At 32.1% G+C, this 22,996-nt stretch overlaps 1 protein-coding gene across 5 annotated transcripts in view; it reads left to right on the top strand.

Moving 5' to 3' along the window:
* Positions 1-22,996, top strand: part of MCTP2 (multiple C2 and transmembrane domain containing 2) — a 263,485-nt gene that overhangs the window by 116,062 nt on the left and 124,427 nt on the right. For 4 of the 5 annotated variants that reach the window (XM_023497262.2, XM_023497266.2, XM_003755565.4 and 1 more), the window contains 4 exons: positions 7,515-7,679; positions 9,650-9,780; positions 19,704-19,890; positions 21,918-22,011. In XM_023497262.2, coding sequence (XP_023353030.1) covers positions 7,515-7,679; positions 9,650-9,780; positions 19,704-19,890; positions 21,918-22,011 — 577 coding nt within the window. Of the gene's footprint in view, positions 1-7,514; positions 7,680-9,649; positions 9,781-19,703; positions 19,891-21,917; positions 22,012-22,996 lie in introns of those variants that run through there. The other variant, XM_012542632.3, reaches the window with a different exon arrangement.

The raw sequence follows: 22,996 nt of genomic DNA, 5'->3' as shown, positions 1-22,996 counted from the left end.
TTCTTAACTGGTTGCATACTCCAATCATTTTGTAGTAACTAAGCATTTCACTTTCCTTTGATTAAGAACTGTGAAATAAGCAAGATATAATATATCCTGTACAAAGTAAAACATGTTGTTTTTTTCTTTTTTGAAAGAAAAAAAAATAGCAATGACTAATGTGAGCAAGTTTATATGGCCAAAGTATTTTACTTAGACTTCATTTAAAATTTAATCATAGAGCTACCCATAAATCATGACAAAATCACTTAAGGGGAAAAATAAAACTAAATTTCCCACATAGGACATGGGAACCAGAAGAATTTATGCTTACAAAATCTACTTCCTCCAACTTAAAGAAGCTGTTTAGTGTTATCTCTTGGAGGTCTGTTCCATGGAAGCATGGATATCCTCATGTCATTCCATAAAAGCTGTTGACAGGGTACAGTAGTTTCACATGATGAAAGTCAGGGCAAGGGATATTTTGGGGAAGCATTTTATAAACTTAATGTTCTTAACTCTTTCAGATTAGGGATCATTATAAAAATCATCTTCAGGTTAATGTTCACATTTTTCCTTAGATAGATATTGCAAGAGACCTACTTTTTATTGTCTTTGGTTACCTAGTTGTTTACAGAAACTTGGGGAAATTTTTTGTACATCAGAGTTGAATTATAATATTTTAAAAATTATTTTCTTTCTTTTAACACATACCCCTTCCCAAAAAATTGGCTTCAGAGAGCTCTAGGACCAATTATAATGTTGGTGTTAGTATAGATCAATCAAATACTCAATTATGTATTTATTAAATACCTATGTGCTAGGTCCTGGGGACATAAATACATAGAAATTTCATAAACTTATAGTCTATGAGGGAGCCAGCATGGACATATATAAAAATAAAGTGAATAAATACAAACTATACTAAGCATTTAAATACATAGTATTTGATACTTAATTTAATCCCTTCAACTAGCAGATGAGGGTACCAGTAAAGGCTTCATATAGAAGATGGTGCTTGAGCTTGATTTTTTTTTTTTTTTTTTTTTTTGAGCTTAATCTTAAAGGAAGAGAGGGTGCTCTGTGAGGTAGAATTAAGGAGGGGGCACATTCCAGGCATGTGAGATGACTGTTTCAAAAGTCTGGAGTTGAGAGAGAGTGTGATATCTGAGGAGCAGAAACAAGGCTAATTTGGCCTGATTGAAGAATGCAGAGGTTTAGGAGGTAGTAATGTCCAGTGAGGCTGAATAGATAGGTTTGGGCCAAGCTTCTTTAGGCTCCAAAACCTAAACCTGGAAATTGATATTTTATCTTGGGGGCTATAGAAAGTCTCCAGTTGAGTGAGTTACATGTTTTAGATCTGAGCATAAGGAAAATCACTTTGGCAGCAGCATGTAGGATAAACTAGAGGAGAGAGAGATGAGATTGGGAGACTAATTAAAAGGTCTTTGCAACAATTTAAGGGGAGATAATAATGACAGTCCAGAAGTAAGGTGGTACTTGTGTGAATGGAGAGGGCAAAGTGACCTCAATTTCTAGTCCATGATTGCTGCTTGTATTGCTGAAATAGTATCTGTGCCTTCCTATTGCAGCCCTAGTCTTGGATTTTCTCTACTCTTCTACATATTTTAACACATAATGACATATGACATTAAATATATTTCTAAAGACACATGACTTTCTCTAACCTACAATTTTTAAGAAATACATTTTTATTGATACTCTTTTAAAAAATTAATTTTATTAGTATACTTTATTTTTTACATTATCTAAATTTTCCAGTGTTTCCTTCTCACTCCCAAATCCCAAAAAGCTATGCTTTAAATCAAAGAGAAAGAGGAGAGGAAATTTTTTTAAAAAAACTATCATATCCAAGAAATCTTATATTTTTCAAGTGCACAACACCCATATTATTCTTTCTCTATAAAGATGTGGAAGGAAATGCTTTATCATATCTCTGCTTTGGGGTCAAGTTTGGACATTATAATTTTGAAGCTTTTAGTTTTGATCTTTTTGCTCATCATATTTTTCTTTTATATTATAGTCTTTATATATAATCTTTCTCCTGTTACTTCAGTTTACATTAGTTTATGTAAGGCTTCCTTTGCTTCAGTGTATTCATAATTAATTGGTTCTTAAAGCATAATACCATTATATTAATTTGCCCCAACCTTTCACTTTCACATCTTTGAAATTCTTGATTTAGCCTCTTGTAATTATCTCTATCTCTTGTTTGGTTAGGAATTTGTAATCTAGACAGAGTTTTTAATGGTGCCTCACTCAATTCTCTTCTGTGTTTTTAAATAATATAGATTTTAATATTGAGATCACATTATCCAGACTTTATTGTAGTATATAGTACAAGCTATTGGTCTAAACCTAATTTCTGCCAGACTATGTTCAGTTTTTTCAAGAAATTCTTGATAAATTTCCAAAGAAATTTATATTTGGTGATAATTGACTTCAGATATTTTTGATCCTTTCTTCTCTAGTAATAGTTACTAGAGAATGCATTTTTTGTATTTTAACAATTAGTAATTTTTATGAAGGCTGCTTTATAATATCATTTGAAATCTGTAAGTGCTATTCTTCCTTTATTGCTATGTTTTCATTGTTTCCATTCATATTTAAACCTTTTTATTATTCCTCCTAATGAATTTTGTCATATAAATCTGTAAAATATCCCCTTGCTAATTTAACTAGCATAGCATTAAATGTGTAAATTAGCTTGGATAATATTGTCATTTTTGTTACTCTATTGGAATGCTTCCTAATCTAGTTTGTTATCAACTAGCTTTTAAAGACAGTTTGATTTTAAGGAAAAATACTAGACAAAGAGAATTGGGTTCTAAGAAACTGGCTCTGGTACTTATGTGCTGTGTGAACAAATTAATAGTAATAGCATTTATGCTTCAAGGAGTGTGATATCTTTATTAATGGTAATCATTTCACCGGTACACCTTACACTCCCTCTATGACTTTGTACATAATCTATGAGGTTCTTGTCATCTAAAACTTCATTATCCACCAGCCAGCCTCATGATATGCCTTTATGAATTGGTTAGTCTAATCTATGGACAGCAGATATATAATTTTTCAGTATATTAGAAGTTTATCTAACTTGCTAGCACCTAACCTGGCATAGATGTTGAAAACCCTATTGCATGTGACACCCTATATGCATGTGACATTAGACAATTATATGATGCTGCTGCTGCTGATGACAATAATTATAAATTTCTGTTAATGTGGCATTTTGCTTTTCACTTTTACATTCATTATATCTTTTAATTTTTAGAACCCTGTGTTTTAGAACATTTCCACTTTATAATTGACGAATCTTAAGACTTAGATTATGACGTGTCTCAGATATAGCAGGAATGTGTTTCTGTTAAATTTTACTGCCTCTCTAATGTTCTCTCCTTCTGCAACCCTTCAACAACACCAGTGCCTAATACTATAGCTTCAACTTCATTCCATTTTATACATTGACAATAGTAATACCTTTACAATTATACTTTTTTTGTTCTAAAGTTTTAAAATATGATTTATTTCCACATGAGCATCTTTAATAAGATTCTCTTTTCCTTTATAACAGAATCAGAAAAATTTTAAATTATATGCAATTTAAAAATTAACTTTTATACTCAAAAAAAAGGAAAATCATAATCAAGGTCACAAACCTTTAATGATAAATGTGGAAATATAACTTAGATTTCCTGAGTACTAGTCCAGAATTTCCTGTCCACTCTTCCATGTTGGTCTCTTATAAATACTGAAGTATGGCAATACCTTCTTAAAAATAGCAAATATATCCATTTCTATTTGTATTGCAAGTAAATTAGAAAAATAGACCAGTTATTTCATGAGTGTTTTTACTTGGAAAAGACAAAACACTGTATCAAATCATTCTAAAAATAAAGAGTTGCCTTAATAACCAAGCTAATGTATGTCCATTTTTATTTTATATAAAAATTTTAAATGTAGATCTTTTTTCTTATATATTGATAGTTCTTATGATCCTCCTAGAATTCTCTATTTATATAAAGTCCCATAGCCCAAGTTAACATAAGTACAGTTAAATATGAAGGGGTTGGGGGAGAGACAAAATAAATTAATATATGATTTTGAAAGCTGATGGTGGAGAGAAAATGTATCCATATGAACTGAAGCACTTTTGTAAAGTAAGTTAGGAAATTAAGGTCAGAACTGAAGGTTTGACACAGTTCAGATGGACCTTTTGATAGCTCATTTCCCTTTCTTTACATTCCAACTCTGTTAGGATAGCTAATTCTGTATATAGGCTAAGGCAAAGACTTGAGACTTTTAGTTGTACCGCCAAGTGAATTAGAAGAGATGAGATGATTTATTACTGGGAGAAAAGGAGTGTTAGAGGTTAGCACTATAGCGTTCTGAGAGCACAGATCGGCAGAGCAGACACACAATAGTTCAGGTCTCACCAACCTCAAAGAAAGACTTATTGCCCTTAGAAGATAGATAAAACTCTCTAACCCTCAGCTGTACAAAATAAATATGGAAGTTATTAAGAATACTGTACATATACATACATATACACCTAAAGAATAAAGAATTGACAAAGTGAAACTTTTTGAAGAAAACTATTTTGATAGTTTTTAATAAATATTTTGGAGAAAAATATAGCTGAGTGGAAAAAATGTAAGTCTCTTTTCACTTTGTGAACCATGCAATAAATATGTCCTCTCCCACCCTGTCTTTGGGAGAGAAAAAAAAAAGAAGGAAAAAAGAACAAGAAAAAAATTGGACTGGTTGCAGCAAGTACATCACATCAAACATGACTGTGTTAAATACTAAAATGTTCAAAGTACGACTGAGATAGATAAAGGCTTTGATGGGAAGTGGATATTTCCCAGGGACATTACAAGCAATAATCCAGATGTTATGGTGTAATGCAACGAGTGTCCATGGATAGATCGGGAGCTCAAGCCAAGCAGCGCCTGCTGTAGGCCTTAGCCCTCCACTCCCATGCTGTTCTGCCATATGGAAGCAATCTCTAGGCCCCTTTAATAACCAGCTTTGGATTCCATTTTCACAGGGCTCATAGAGCTAAGTGGAGCTGTTTTATGGACAAGTTAGATAGAAGCCTTTCCAAGATAAACATCCAATTTGAAATTAGGACATACCAAGCCGCAAAATTATTTTAGGGCATATTTCATGGAAGTACTGCCATTTTTCTTAGGCAATTGCCAGACTGTAGGATGCCCTTTGATCCCTTGTGGACATTACTCCCTTTTTTATAAAAAGGATTTTGAAATAGTTGCAGTGTTTAGGGAGGAATATATCTGCCGGGACTTTGAAGTATGTCCATGGGAACAGTCATGCTTTAGCTTTTTGGCCTGCAAGTCAAACTTTAAAAAAAAATGCAGCTGGATTTATGAATCAAAATCTCATTTTCTTTTAAAGGTAGGAGGTTTCAGTCTGTGTCTCTAATAAGCCAAATAATAATTTAAAGGGAAGTATATTAACATATATATAGAACACACTGGCTTGCATTTGCCTTAATAAGTAAGTGGTAGGAAGTGTAAAGACATTTGTGTTTATGTATCTTATAAACCTTTATTACTGAATGTGTCACAACCTAATTCTAAATTTCAGACTTTAAAGGAATTACTCATTTTCTTGTAGCAGATGTATTTGTCTTTCTTTTCAACAGCCTTCAAACTATAGCCTTTAAGTATATTGAGGGAAGGAAATTTTTCTGTAGCATTTTGTTTTTAAGGTTGTCATAAAACAATAGACCAAACATCCTATGTTTGCATTGTTACTTCATTTAATTAAGGAGAGGAAAGTGACTTGTATTGGATGAGGTAAGCCACTAGATAATTAATATGGTGCTGACATACCATTTGTTCTGGTAAATTGTGACTAACTGGTGTCTAAGTGAATCTTTGTCTAAATGATTCCAGAAGATATATTGCACAGAAGACAAGAATGAACAGGCTAAGTTAAGAATTCATCCATTAACTTGGATCCTTGATGCTATTTAATTTTTTCTGGTTTTTTCCCCTCCCCTTCAAAAAAGAAAAGCAAAAGATCTAAATTCTCTAGTGAATCTAGGATTTTATTTTTTTATTTTAAAATAAATATCATTCAGATATTTCCACGTAATCTAATAATACAAACATTTCTGCATGTTTTAGTTATTCTTAGTACCTATTCCCATTCTTTCATATTGTATTATTTGTCTATCACTATGACCACTGACAGGTGGTATATGCCTTTAGTCCATGCTATTGAGGACGCTGAGGCTGTTAGACTACTTGAGTTTGAGAGTTCTGAGCTATGATAGAACTAAAGTCAATTGTACATAAACACATATATATGTATATGTATATATGTATATGTATATATAAATTTATAAATAGACAGCTAGATGGAAAGAATGGATTTGTGGTACCATTCTGATGAGTGAATCTTCTGGGGTTAGAGGTCCAAAGACTGACTGAGGGCAAGTGCTGGATTTCTACACTGGGTGGGATAAGAAAGATCCATTCTCAAAAAAAAAGTGTCATCATTTACTTATTTCAGGCATTGTTCTGACTCTAGCTGCCACTAAGTATTCATTGTTAGAAGGTGAATATTTTAGTGGCAGCATAAGGAACTTGAGCTTAAGTGACAAACTCAAATGTGAAAGCAAAATTCAAAGCCAGTATCTCAAACTACCTGAAGGTTTTCGATAAGCTTTGTTTAATATTCATTCCACTCTTCACAATTATTCCTTTCCTCTCTTCTTACTACTAAAATAATTAAAGGCAAGCATTAGCCACTCTGGTAAATGATAGTCCTAATGCAAAACCAAATAAACTAATGTTTGATTTCTGGCCACTAAAATAGTTAAGGATGGATATTCCATCTATAAGTTAATTGGTACAGGGAACTCTCAAGTAAGAACTCTTTACCAGTGCATAAATGAAGTCACATTCTCTGCAATTCATAATCTTAGAAAATTGCCTAAAAGATTTAGATATAAAATGACTTGTCATAGATGGCACTATTAGTCAGAGGTGGGTTTGAACCAAGGTTGTGCTAGTTGGTTCCAGCTCCTAATGCTCTTAAGAAATGATTGTTCAGTTTTCAGTGTGAACATTTATTTGCTGGTCAGAAATCAGCAAATATTACAAATCAGACTTAATTTATTTGTTTTAATGATTGTCTACATATACACACAGAGAACATGATGGATAAAATATTAAGGGTACAAATTAAACTTAAAAGTATATCAAATATTCTTTTATTTTTCTTGGTTGTGTCAGTTGTTAAACATTTAACAGTCCACTAGTGGGCCTGAACCCAGGTCTTGGCTTGGTGGTTAGCTTTTTTTCCCACTATGATACAATGCCTCTCACCATTAGAATTCATTATAGAAAATGATATCTTCAAAATTCTGTTGCTTGCTGATAATATGTTTACATGAGGCAACAGTTTTATAGTCAAATGCTGGAATCAGATTTATTGAGTTATCAAGAGAAATTCATATGTTTTTCTTTTCTTTTTAGTCCTCTTTGATACGTAACCTGCGACTTTCAGAATCATTGAAGAAGAACCAACTCTGGAATGGAATTATTAGTATTACTTTATTGGAAGGGAAGAATATCTCTGGAGGAAGTATAACAGAGATATTTGTCCAATTAAAACTAGGAGATCAGAAATATAAGAGCAAGGTAAGTCTCACCATTTTTTTTTTTTTTTTTTTTTAGGAAATAAGTACATTTAAGGATATTAAAGTGACCCCTGCTTCTTTTCTTGCCCAATCTTAACCTTTCTCCCAGGTTCTGCTATAATAGAAACAATTGCTTTTTATGTTTAAAAATAACTGCGGTGATTACATATATTTAAAAATATATTTTTCCATAGATTCAAAAAATGTGAAGACCTGTTCATTTATGAAATAGCCATAACAAATAATGCTGTTTTACAAATTATTTTGAAATAAAATCAGTGATATTTTGTGGGGAAATACATACATACACATGTATATTCATTCTAATACATGGAGATTCTGATACTTTTTTCTTCCTTGAAATCTTAAATTTATTTATTTATTTATTTTCATGACAAGCCTAGTCATCATAATCTTCAAGAATATTACAAAGTATTTTTATGGGTGGAGAATTGAAGCCAAGAGTTTAGACAAATCATTACTTCCTTTGCTAGAAATATCCAAATAGTTGAATGAAGGTGTTTACTAAAATATTTGAATAATGTAATTATTCATATAATTTCCTCCTTTCTTCACTTTCATTTACAAGTGTAGATTCTGACAAATTCAGCTAGTGCTACCAAATTTAGTCTATCCTTTGGATTAAGATTCACTGAGTCATTCCCAAGTGGGTCATGCAAAGGATTTATAGGAAAATGATTCATCACTAACCTCATTTAGCCCTTTTGACTAAGGTGAAGTGTAGTATTAGTTAAATATCTTGTGCTTTCTCCCTCTGGGGAATTCAGCACTTAATTTGTGTCCTAATAGGTTTTTTCTGTTTCTGAAATTCTGTGATTTGATATATCAACCCTAATGTGAAAAAACGGCTTAAATTATTTTAAGTAATGTTGGCTGCAGCTGAGTCTCACTGTTGCTGAGTGTATTTGCTATTCAAGCATAATACACAATACAGTTTGGGCATGAAATAATACTTCCTACTGCAGGTCTACTCAGTGCTTTATAATCTGATGGTTAATGTTTCCCTTGGTCATTCTAATAAATTCAATTCATAGTTTAAATGAATAAAATCATGAAAATGCTTCAAATGAATCAAAATGTATATAAGTAGCTTAATTAAAATACAGGATTGAACATTAATGCTTACTGATTTAAAATAATTTTAAAAATATCCTTATTGTCAGATTTTCTTTATTGTTAAAATGCTTGAGTTTACTATCAGGCCTTAGTTTAGCCTCTTACTATCCAGAAACTGGTAACTGACCTGTTATAACATGCCCTGTAGCAGCAGATTGTAAGAATTTTCTTCCTATTCTGATCCTTGGCTAGCCTGTTAACTATTCAGTAACTTCAATTGAAAAATCACTGACCATGTATATATCCTGGGTTTCTGGTGACAGACAATATTTTCACAGGCTTTAATGTGTCTAGCAGATGCTAGATAGCTGCAAAATCTTTTTGGAAGATTGTTTTATTTGCAGTTAAAAAAAAAATCACGGTACTCTATTTAGAGTTCTTACTGATAGGCCATGGTAATGAATAACAATATTTTAGTGTCTGATTCTTAGAGCAATAATATCATCCTATATGTATGAAATGTATCTGTTCTGCATTCTAATATTCTTATTGCAGTTATAAAAGGTATATTGGCATAAAGTACTTATTATTAATAATAATCATAATATTTCTCTGTTTAATAAAGATATGATGGGGAATATTATTCTTTCTCCATTTGAAAAAAAATGTGTTACACTTGCCCCAGGAAGCATCTAAATCAGAGGTTTTTTTTTAATTAGAGAATTCCTTAAAATCATTGATATGTTATTTCTAATTTTGTGAAAATACATTTTTGCATATAACATTGTCATTTGCTCTCATAGTCCTTATATTTAATTGATAGAATTGATGTATTATACTATAGATATGAATAAAGCTTTAAGAAAATAAATACTATAACTGCATGTTTTCTAGACACTGTGTAAGAGTGCAAATCCTCAATGGAGGGAACAGTTTGATTTTCACTACTTCTCTGACAGGATGGGCATATTGGACATTGAGGTGTGGGGAAAGGATTACAAAAAGCATGAGGAACGTTTGGGGACGTAAGTCTTAAATGTCTAAATAATGCTAAAAGTGACATGAAAGATACATATTTGCATGCAGTTTATAGCTGAAAAATGATTTTACAAATATGTTGGATATGAGATGTGTTTTCCTTGACAGTCCAAGTGATAATAAAAAAGTAAATCACTGATCCTGGCTTCTCTGCCAGAAATTAAGTGCACAGGCATCTTCTTTGTATTTAACTTTAATGGTCATTTTATTTTATACACACACACACATATGTGAGGGGGGATGTTGGTGGTAAGATTGAAGGGGGCATATAAGACAGTGGATTTACTTTTGACAATATTTAAAACAAAAGGAGCGAAAACATCAGGAGACTTTTCTAAAACAAATATGGTTTTCCATAGAAGAACACTGCTCTTTTGGGCAATAAAACTGTTCATTGAGAGTGTAAAAGGAAACCGTGGAGACTTAATTTACATTTGTACCCTCCCCTCCTACTCTTGCCCTCCTCCTGTTTCCCCTATTCTATTCACTTTAGTAGTTGAACTTCTGTGAAAACTATGTGCTTACAAAAACTTGACCTTTTGTCTTCTATGGGATCTTGCCTTTTTTGATGGGCACAAATGAAGTCTTGGTAAAGAGGAGAGCATTTCAATTCATAATATTATACTTTCTTAAAACTTTTTTTGTAACCCTCTTAGTATTGATAACCTTTCTCTTGGGGCTCCTAGAAATCTATATACATCCTAATGGTGTTATTATTGTTTTACTGTTATTGTTTCACTGCTGGGCCTAGCAGGGCTCACTCATAAATGATGGTAGGGAAATCGGCCATGTCATTGACTAGTTTTAATATAAGATTTATTGGTACTGTCCGTATGGTGAATAGCATCTTTTTTTCCCCTATACGGACCACATAAACTTTATCTCATTTCTTTGGTAGTTTCCTCCTTTCCCTCCTCTTTCCTTGCAATATTTACTGTACATCTAATGAATAGTATCATCTACAGACATCTCAGAAAATTGTATGCATCCTTAAATCATATACATCTGAAAAACCCAGACATTTGGCAATATCAGTAGTCTTTGTAAAGGAGCTCTGTATCCTGTGGTTATGAGGATGTTTATTAGATATCTTTAAGTGTCTAAATTTTATTAGACCATTATTGATGATAAATGAGTGAATTGTTGATATATATAAACTGAAATGTTCTTATGTTTCAGATATTATGTTGATGTTCCATTTCCTTTATGCAGTAAGAAATTATTTTCTACTCAAATTCATTTCTACATGTAGAAATATATATTTTAAGGTGTGCCTTTTTGCTTCAAGTTTTGTCATTTGGGCATGCCTTTATTATTCTAGATACTTCCTGTTTGTAACTTAGAAATATACCTGCACTAGTGATCAGTTTGGCTTTCCTCTCCATGTGCTTTAAAGGATATTTTTTGCATCCTTTTCCTTTTTCCTCTCCTGGGGTTCAAGAGATAACAAAGTTCTCTCTTGGGAGCTGGTCAAAGTGCACAGATCACCACTGAACTTCTAGGTGGGATCAAATCCCACTCTGTTTTTACACTTGGTAGAAGTCAGTTTATTATAATTGTGCAAATCACTCTGATTTTCTAGATTCTTTGATGTATGGACTTGCTGCTTTTTTCCCAATTTAAAAAATCTTATTAGCAAAGGAGGGGGGGAAGGGAAGAAAGAGGGGGGAAGAGGAGAAGAAGGGAGAGAGACAGGATGAAGGGATAGAAAGAGAGAAATTAAGCAAGAGAAAAGTCTGGGCATGTTATTTTCTAAAGATAGGGCAAACAACCTGGATGAATGTTCTGCAGTTTGTTAGAACAAAAAGGTTCAAAAAGAAAACTTGGTAGTTGCTTATTGAAATCAATCTGTTTTCTTTCTGAGGAAATTTTCTGTAGCAAAATTTCAATAATAAATAAGATTGTGCATCATCTCTCAAGTTTGCTAATTTTTTCCATTCTATTGGACTGCTGTAGATTGGTACTTTTTATTTAAAACAAACAGCAACATTTTTGATACCTGGATTCACTTCCTTTTCTAAGTATTTCATACTTCTTACTGCATTTTAAGGTGATTTCTTCATACCATAGGCTAGAGATACTATCTCTCTCCCTTTCCCTCCTCCTCCCCTTTTTTCTTCCCCTTCCCCCCCTTCTTTGCTGATAAGGTTTTTTTTTTTTTTTTAACAACAACATACATAGTTCTATAATTATTTTCCTCATCCTTTGTTTTCTTAGTGCAAATAATGACAATACTTTTACATTTCCAGTTAATATGTTATAATGTATTTTTATTCATCTTTATTTTATGTTTCTCCTCTGATTTTGTTATTCTTGAAATTTAAACATCCTGCCTATATTGAAGAGTTCCAAAAATTAAAAAAAACCCTCACCAATACTTTACCACTCTTACCCACTAGATTTTTTTTTTAATCAATTCTGATATATGGAGGGGCAGTGGTTGATGTTGTTGACTCCAAATCAAGTTTCTTTCTTCTAGACTATGCTGCTTCTCTTAATTAGTACCATCTCATCCACTTTTCATAGGAAGTTGCAAAAAATCATTGTAGAACCTTACTGTAAAAAGGTTGAATTTTCCTGAATTTGAGGCACTATAGAAGTTCTTTCAGTTTGTGAATATAGAGTACAATGAACTTTGGCTTCTATTTAGAGTCTTGAAGGATGGCAGAAATTCTAAAAAGAATAGTCAATAAAAAAGTGAGATTTGAGGCTACTTCCTTCCTTTTATGAGAAAGGTAATAGTGGCTGTGAAGAAAGCTTTAATTGGACATGTTGAATTCTCAAATCAAGTGATAATAGTCTGGATGAAGAATGATACTTTTCAACTCTATTTTAGAAGGAACCAGAGATTCAGACTAGCACTATATTTTATACTTTTTTTTTTCAAAATTTCATAGAGATAATAGGAATGGAATAATTATAGGATTTCTAGATTAATTTGATCTGGAAAATTCTTGAATGATAATGCACAGATTCTTTTCAGCAGCTCTTTCTTAGACACTACTCAGTTCCAGACTTTGTCACATAAAGTTGATCTGACATTCTGGCAGTTTACTTCACTGGAGGGGTTTGTTAGTGGCTCAGAGCTGGTAGGGAATCTGGGCAGGAGAGTTCCTTTGGACAGACAAATTGGGCCTAGTGTCGTTGATCTGATTTTACAGCCAGGCTTGACACATTCATAGTTTTCCTCCTGTTTTTTTTTTTTTTTTTTTCCCCTTAGCCCCTGAGATTTACAGCTTTTAAAACTATTGCACTGTTTTCTCTCTCCTGCATTTAAGTTAAAAGCTGACCAGTCTGCAATATAAAACATAGAATTATGGTAATGAAAAAGAGGTTAAAAGCTATCATGACAAGTAAAACTTGGGCAGGTTTGGCTGACTGATATGGTAAAATTATGCATTGAATTAAAGCATTAAAATTAAGTAGAATTAACGGAGAGTAAAGAATGGGAGGGCAGTAGCAATGCTGTATCAGCATGTGGACTGCAAATGGGCTGAAGTGGGCATCTTAAATGCTGACTAGATGTGGAAAATATTTATATTTAGGACCCTGTTGTCTTTGTCACGTTAATAGATTCATAGAATTGTAGAACTGCATGAAACATTTAGAGATCATTTATTACAATGCCTTTAACAGACAACCTAGGGTAGTAAAATAACTTACCCAATGTCATACAGAAAATAAGTTGCAAATTTGGATTTGGAGATTAAATTTATTGCCTCTATTCCACTGAATTTTGCTTCATATCACCCTATTTAAAAATTATTTTAATAAAAAAGTATAGAATTTATATGAACATTACTCATTCTTTTTTTTTGGGGGGGGAGAGTAAGTGAATCGAACATATCCATATGGGCTATAAAAGTCCAGTATTTTATAACTGCTTTCCACTTAAGATTGGGATCTTCCAATGATGTATCAAGAGCTAAAGTACATATTTAAATTAAGAATAAAGTAAACAAACATTTATTAATTTCAATGATCTTTTAAACTAACCACATAATTTTTTTTGTCCCATGGACTTCACATTAAGAATTTCTGAATTAGATCCATTAAAAATATTTATTAAGCACTTACTCTATGCAAGGCATTATACTAGGCACTTGTTAAAAAATACTAGTAAAAAGTGTATTCATTCATATCAGGATCTGAACTAGTGCTAGAAAAAGAACTCCTTCTTCCCTCCCCCATGCTTGTAAGTTTAAAATTATTTTCATTAAGTTTTCTCAATCTCAATTTTTTTCTTAGTCTTAGACCATTAATTTTTATTAGAAATATTTCTGATTTAAACAGCCAGTTTCTCATATTGTGTGTTCATATGTATTACAAATCCATAGATATGAATATATTTTCTATATTAATAGTAAAGCATGCAAACTGCTTTAAGCCTAACTAGATTTCTAAGAAAAGGAAGCAGTATGATATAATAGAAACATATCATAGTCAATGAATATGAAAAATAAATAATTTGATCAGTCATAGAATATATAAATATTAGATTCTTATTAGAAAAGTCAACCTAAAATAAATGAAAATGACACCAAATAAAAATATTTTGAAAAGAAATACAAGATTTTCTTTTAATTTCATATCAAATCTTTGATAAACATTTCAATATCTATCTTCTGTCTGTGTCTGCACCTCTATCCCAAGCAAGAATAGGCTATAAAGTATTAAAAAGAAATCACCAATTATTATAGTCTTGACTTTTCTTAGTGCTTCAGAGTGCCTAGTTAGTGCCCTGAATTGAGAATTCACATTTCAATCAACCCCTGTTGATTCCCACGAAGATGATTTCTGTATACAGGTTTCCCCTCCCCTAATTTGTCCAGTGAATTCCAGTTATTCTGTGAATTCTTAAGACTCCCAATCTCCCCTGTCAACCTGATCATTAATTATTCCAGTTTATTTAAATGTTTTAAAAATTTACAGAATAACTGGAAGCTGATATAACTTGAGGTCATGTGCAGGCTAGTAAGAAAAAAAATTGGTCTGTACAAGGGTACTTTTATTTATAAATCAAAGAAATGATAATTAAGAATAGTAAATTTTTACTTATATTAGTTTTTAAATTGTTTGATTAAGAAACATCTTTTTTCTTATTTCCTACTTCTTTCCTATGAGGGAAGAAAACTTGGAGTGGGAGGGAAGGGACAGTAGAAGTTATTTGTTATTTTAAAAAACTATATATATATATAATATATATATTTAGGGAGATTCAATTAACCTAGTCAAACCAACAGAAGAATAAAGTCTTTAAAGGGAGGACTCCTTCATTTTTTCATCATATCCCCAAGCGTGAAGCTTGACATTGAGAAAATGCTTAATATATGTTTATTGGACCACAGTAACTTTTTTCATTTTTTGGTTAAATGTGATACTTAATTTTTTTTTCATGAACTTCACTGTTAGAATGTCTTTTCTTCTAATCTACTTAACTGATGTTTACTTTTCAGGAGTTATATGCTAATGCAAAAGAGTCATGGGACTAAATTGTGCCTACCTGATATAAAAACAATTTAATTCAGCCATTTTCTTCAGTTTGGTAGGAAAATTCACTGATCAAATAAAAATGGACTTACTAGTCTTCCTATGACATCAGTACCCAAAACTTTAGCCTTGCCGTTATCAAGGACTTATTTTTCACAATGAAATTTAAAATTTACAGGGTTTTTTTTTTTATTTCAATTAAAGTAAAGGCTTGTTTTCAATTACCTTATATAATAAGCAAGTTAAAGCATAAAACATATAAAACTTCATAGTGACATTTTAAAAATCAAGAGGTTTGTTTAATAGGGAATATCTAAAAAGCAATATATAATTTATTTTATAAACTATTTACTTTCAAATATTTATTTCCTTGGAAGAAATTTTTGTAATTTCCTAAATCCAATTCAATCTGGTCTTCTTTTTCCATTCAACTCTGGGTCCAATTTATGCATTTCTCTTGACCATCGAAGATATACAGACTGATGAACAAATTCTAGGTCATTTATCCAAACGCATGTCAAAATCTGAGTAATATACATTATTTATTTGGTCTTGATGGTATTAGGCAAATTTTATTGATGGTCAGGGCAAAATATTTTATGTTGTGAATCTCTTCCAAAAGGCTCTCCATAATGCACTGGGAGCCAACATAATGATGAGATTGATTTTTGTAAACTAATATATCAAAGCTCCTATATTCAATTGATATATTAGTCAGTGTTACAGAATTTGAGTTAGAAGGGACCACAGGACACTCCATTCTAATATATACCTAAACAAGGATTTCAGCTCTAACTTACCTGGTTTTTATTTGAAAAGACTTCTGGTGACAAAGAGCCCACTACATCCCAAGGCAGCCTATCCCATTTTTGGAGAGCTCTAATTGTTAAGAAATTGTTTTTATTACATCAGACCATTACTCTTAGTTCTGTTCTTAGTAGTCTAAACGTAAATCTAAGTCTAAACGGCTTTCATATGATAGCTTTTCAGATACTTGAAGGGTAGAGATTGTATTTCATCTAAATGTTTTCTCCTACATGATAAACATTTCTTACTCCTTCAACTGATCCCTATATGGTATGATCTTGAATTCTCCATTTTTCTGGTTACCAGATGATGATAAAATACTAAAGGCAGCTAGGTGGCTCAGTGGATGGCCTGGAATCAGAAAGGCCTGAGTTCAAATACAGGCCTCAGATACTTACTGGCTATATGATGCTAGACAAATCACTTAAACTCTATTAACCTTAATCCACTGAACAAGGAAATAGCAAACCCTTATAGTATGCTTGCTGAGAAAACCTCATGCACAGTATTGGTGTACTATGGTCCACCGAATCATGAAGAGTTTTACATAACCAAATAATTTATCAGCCCTAGGGAGATACATACTTCTGACAATCATGAAACTATATAAAACAATTGAATTCAAATTTTATTCTAAAACAGCCAAGTGTAATCAGTTGCCAATTGTCATTGGTTCTATCACCAGAAAAAAAAATCCCTTTTCAACTCATATATTTTAAGTTCAGGTCCTCATTACTCTTGCCTAGATAATTGCAATGGCCTTCTAATTGGACATCTAGCATTCAGTCTCTCCTTTCTCTCATCGGTTCTTCATACAACTTTCAAAGTCTCTTTAGAGAAAGGTCTAATGCTCTGTCCTAACTCTAAGATCAAAAACAAACCCCTCAGCTAAGCATTTGCCAACCTTTGAAAATCTGGTACAGGACTATCTTTTCTGACTTCTTGCAACTAATTAGCTTTCCCAGATTCTGTATTCAGTACAAATAGTATATGTGTTATTCACAGTACATAACAATCCATCTCCCTTCTCTGTTCCTTTGCCTACACTGGTCCCCATGCCTGGAATATACTCATTCTTTTTCTCCTACAATCCATAACTTCTGAAAGCCTATCTTGATTTGTCTCTCATACCCTAGTTACTAACACTCTTCTCTTCAGAAATAACATTATACAACACGTGTATGCGTTTATGTATGTATAAATGCATCTATGAATATACATATTCAAACATATAAAATGTTGTATATATCATTTTTAATATAATTATATATTTTATATATGTTTCTCTCTCTCTCTATGTATATATATATATAGTTTTAAATATCTAAGGTCTTCTAGATACTTTTAACTATATAGACTATTATAACATGAGAGAAAGACAGAGAGAAGGAGGGAAGAGAGAGGAGAATCCAAATCTCCATGTATATAGATAACTATGTAATATTCAAAGAGACTCCATCTCCAGACTGTGGAAAATTCACTGGTTCTCCATCCTACCTGGAACTCTCTCCCTCTTCATCTCTGACTCCAGCTTCTTTGGGTTCCTTAAAGTGTCAATTAAAATGTCATTCTCTATAAGAAGGCTTTCCTTATCCCTATTAATGCTTGAACCCTTCCTCTTTTGAATATCTCCATTTTACTCTATAGGTATCTTGTTTGTGCATAGATGTTTACGTGTTAGCTCCTTTGTTAAACTATGAGCTCCTTGAAAGCAGAAATAGTTCTTTTCGTTTCTTTGTATCCTTAACATTTAGCACAGTGTTTGGTATGTAATGGGAACTTAATAAATGTCTGATGTACTTTTCGTTTATAGAACATTAGGGCAAAGATTATTTTGTTGTATCCTTGCATTCCCAGGACCTAATGGTGCCTGTCACATAGGCTCTTACTAAATATTGGCAAATGTATGAATAACTGAATAACATCCAGTTACATTTGTTCCATACCAAAACTCAGGCTTATTGCTTGGAAGTCAAATTTGTTTTCTAAAAACCAAAATAAATTTATAATTCCAGCTTGACCAATCACTTTAATCAGCATCATTGATTAATATTAAATTGATTTTTAAAATAACAAATTTAACCTCAGAAATCTAACACTTGTTGTTCTTAAAAATATCATTTTGTATTTTTGTCTGTATCTTTATTGTCTACTTTATAGTAAGTGCTTAATAAATGTTTGATTCATAACTATACCATTTCAGAAACCTCTGATTCTTTTTTCATTCTCAACACCTAACTAAAGTTTAGTTTGTTAAATGGGAAGTTGATTTCTTAAAGGAGAATATATAGAAATATAAATCTGTATATATGTATAGAAGTTGGGATGAACTAAAATAATTTTTTTGAGAAAAGGAGTTTGAATGATTTCTCTCAGAAATGACGAATTTGCAGATTTATACCATGTATGACATGAAAATTTTGCATTTTAAAAATATACTTACATATTACTTATATCTCTAAATTAAAATTATTTGCATATATAAATGTATATGTAAATATGTATATATAAATTTTCTGCATATATAAAAATTGATAAGGGAAAACAAGTCATCAAAACACTTGCCCAACAATGATATATGCTTGTACATGGTCCTGCTCTGAAACTTTTAATATTCATTCTTGTTAGTAGCTATGAAGAGAATAGAGCATGGGAAAAAAGCTACATATTATGGTACCAGGTACTACCTAACATTTTCTTAAGGCTTAACCCTCACAGTAGTACCACCATGTGTAAACAAACCAAGTGGGGTCCAGGCCAACCTGGAGTGTTTTCAGAGGCAAAGCACATAAATGGTTTAGCACCTCAGTCTCTTTTCTGTGTGTTTGCTTCTGTATTTAAATGTGTTTGAGGTTTTCAACATTCCCAGAAAATTGGCTGTTAAGAGGCAGAAAACATGCAATTTATAGCAGATGGGTACAAACTCTGCCAGCAGTACAACTGAAATGGGATCAATCAACAGCACTTCATGCCCCATTTATCCAGAAGAAACCCACCTGGGGGAACCCTGTGGAATTTTTGCCTATTAAGAAACAACTTAACAAGTTTTCTTTAAATAAAAATTTGCCAGTTGGCATTAATCTGGCAGAAAATGGTTTCTCCATTAGCCATCTCTTTGTATTTCTCTTGTTCTCTTTTTAAAACCGTTATCCTTTGTTCTATTTACTTGTAAAAGACTAAGCCTGGAGAGGAGCCCAGATTAATAATGCCCAACCTTCGAAACTGGTTATGTTTGTCCAATTGGCTTCATCCAGGTTATATATGTGTGTGTGTATATCAAAGATTAAGCTCTCCTTATTTCCCTCTACTTGCCAGCCCCCTCTTTCTTTTCTCTGTCTTCCTTGTTCTTTCTGCCTCTTCCCCTTCTTAATTTTAAAGTGTGTCAGACCAGCAATGTGTATTATGAGCCTGGGGAACACCTGCAACCTTCACTACCCTTCAGGGAAATGGAGCAATAAATTGGAACCCAGATTTTGTGAGGTTTCTAAAAGAGACTGGCTTATGCAGCACAGTGTGATTTTAAAATAAAAATCAGTTGCTTTTGAATGTTCTAAAGGAACCACAAGTTAATCAGCCTTCTCCCCTTTCTTTTTGATTCACGAAAATGTTATAGGTGTAAAGTGGATATTGCAGCCCTCCCACTCAAGCAAGATAATTGTTTAGAGCTGCCACTGGAGAATCGTCTTGGCTCACTGCTTATGCTGATCACACTTACACCCTGTTCAGGGGTCTCTGTCTCTGATCTCTGTGTCTGCCCGTTGGCAGACCCCAGTGAAAGAAAGCAGATTTCCCAACGCTTTGTGAGTGCTCTGTTGTGATTTGTCATTTTTCTTTAAAGTTGAAAAGAATGTCATTTTTATGATTAAAGAGATCTTTAAAAAGAAATCTTTGTCAAGAATAATTGTTGTCTCATAAAAGAGATATTAGCACAATTAATAATTGAATAAAATGAGATATCATTTTGCCTGCTTATATGTGATTTGATGTTTTTAAGAGAAAAAAGTGTTTTCTAATCTTAGGTCCTATGAAGGTACCACACAAAATAGATTTATCAATTATAGGAGCAAACTTCATGTTATCTTTTTTACAAATGCAGTGGTAATCATATGTATACCATACCTATATGAAAGTTACTGGTGACTGTCATAAAGCATATATACAGATTCATTTGTTTGATGTATTTGAAAGTAACTGATTGAATATTTATGGATATTTGCAAAAAAATGTGCAGCCCTTATGAAGTTTTACTCCTTATGACTATATGATATGATACAAGCAATTATCAACAAATAATTTTGCAAGTGATTTATAGTCATCTAACTGGTCACTTTTAAAAATAAATCTATTTTGTTTCTTGATTTTCTTCTCTATGAGCCTCTGTATTCTTAATTTATAAGTTAATTTTTTACATGTAATGTTACATGGAACTTAGTAATTCTTTAGTAAATGGACATGATTAAGGAATAGTGTGTTCTAACTACAGATTAATCTTTTCATAAATATAATGAAATACCCATCAATATAGATGATAATATTAATTGTATTCTTATGTACTTAGATGCATTAACTAATCTCTTAGCTATATATTTTGAGGCAGTCAGGATTAAGTGACTTGCCCAGGGTCACATAGCTAATAAGTGTGTCTTAGGACAAATTGAATTCATGTTCTCCTGATTCTATAGTTGGTACCACCTAGCTGTCCCTCTTAGTTTTATTTTTATGGAAGTATAGAACTTAACCAACTACAAGCTTGATGGCTTTTGTTAAGAAAAATAAATTTAGATTATTAGGACAAGGTTAGGGTGTAAACATTTTCAGAAGTCCATGACAAATATTCAGAAGTTTGTTGGTTCTCCAAGATAGTTACTTTTTAAACCATGGTAAAAATTTAAGAAGCTAGAAGTGGTTCTAAAGAATAATTTTGGGTTACTTGAAAAAAATGATTAGGTCTAAGATGATATTAAAAGTATAATGTAAACTTAGTCTTGCTCACTAATTAGTAAAATTAACTAAACTCGAATATTAATTCATTCTTTTACTCTCCTTGTACCCAAAAGCTGGCCAGTTCAAAACTAATATTTTTTATTAATTTTACAATTTTTTTTTTGCAATTGTTAAGTGTATAATTTAATGAAGATTAGCCTAATGTTCTTTTTAAAATAAGGATTTAATTGTATTTATTTAAGGATGACATGTCTTCAGTCCATAGTTTCTCAGCGTATTAAATTTAATTAATTTAATTAAATTTAATTCATGGATGTAAACAGCTATTTTATGTTTTTCAGAAACATTTCTGAAAACTCTTTCTTCTGTTCCAAAGAGGCAAATAGACAGTTTTTCAGTTTAAGGGCTTCAGGATATGGCAAAGTCATTTGCTGCAATCGTTTAAGTCCTGGTTTTTTGCATTTATGGAATCAGAATAATGGGAACTTTCAGGGAAGTTCAAAGTTGTTTTAATAAAAAAAAAAAAAAGGAATACTGTTTGTAACTATATAAACATTTACTCTTGGAGGAAGAGGGAGAGTGTCCAGTGTCACCAAGGAATGACGTTAAAGAGAGATCTTATATGGTCATAATGGTTTCATTTTGAAAAGGTAGCTGATTAATGCTCGACCATTTGCATTTTATATAGCAATATGAATGCCTATTTTGTTAATGGTTCCATTTTCTTAATGGGTTTAGTTGATTTTACCTGCATTTTTGCAGCTCTTCTTTAAGAATATAAAAAGGAAGATAAAATTAAAATGTTCTTCCATAAGATTTAAATGCCATTTAAAGAGTGTATCAATGAACTATTTTTGTACTCACTTAATTCTTTTTTCCCCAGTGCTTATGGAATTCCCTGAAAGATATGAAGGATGTTGGCATTTTACAAGTGAAAGTTTTAAAGGCATTAGATCTCTTAGCTGCAGATTTCTCAGGTACAGTATACTGTCATTTATTTATGAACATTTACTTCTCTTTTGGTCTATTGATGTCATTGCTTTTCCACCTTCTTTGTGATCTAATAGCAGTAGAAAATATGATGATCTAGGAATGTTTATGTAAAAGCATTGTGTGAGAGATAGGGATTTAATCAAATTTAACTAATAGCTTCCTTGGCACTAACCTAGAGTATATTTCATGATGATTAGTTAACAGAATAAAAATAGCTGGCAATTACATATTACTTTCTTTTTTTACCATGTATTTTACATACATTATCATCAGATCCTCCCAATATTCTGAGAGGTAGACAGACAAGCACTATTACTCTAGTTTTACAGATGAAAAAATTGAGGCTCAGAAAGGTTAAATGACCATCAAGATCAAATACTTTTTAAATGACAGGGCCCAGGCCTAATTAAATCCACATCTTTTGTTGCTATCCACAATGTTTTTTTACACATGAGCACGCTGTCTCAGACATTCCAATAGCAAGGGGGTTGATATTTTATGGGAGTAGGTAAATTATAAAGAATTGTCATATTTTTTAATACTAGATTAATTTGCAACTAGAACTGATGTGATGGTAGTCATAAGAATGAGTTATTTTACTTATTTCCTGCCTTTGATCAATTAAAAAAAACCTTCCCTAGTTCCAGTGTCTTATCTGATAGGTCAATCTATACCACAGACAGAATGGGTAACGTAAATTTTAGTCATTAGATACACATAACATATACTAGAAAAACTTTGCCATGATGATAAAAAGAATAATTTACATTTATATAGTGCTTTAAAGTTTCCAAAGTACTTTACTCTGAACAATCTTGTCGAATAGGTAATGAAATAGAGTCTATAGAAAGGGGGGCACTTTATAGATAAGACAATTTTGTGAGTTCCTTTTGGAAATTCACTAAACATAGATTCTTGGATGGAGACAGAGACGAAAGTCATGTTTTACACAAAGTTAAACTCTATATT

This window comes from Sarcophilus harrisii, chromosome 2, assembly GCF_902635505.1.
Source record: "Sarcophilus harrisii chromosome 2, mSarHar1.11, whole genome shotgun sequence".
Classification (NCBI taxonomy): domain Eukaryota; kingdom Metazoa; phylum Chordata; class Mammalia; order Dasyuromorphia; family Dasyuridae; genus Sarcophilus; species Sarcophilus harrisii.
Note: the sequence above shows the minus strand (reverse complement) of the source record. Positions and strands in the feature narration are given on the sequence as shown.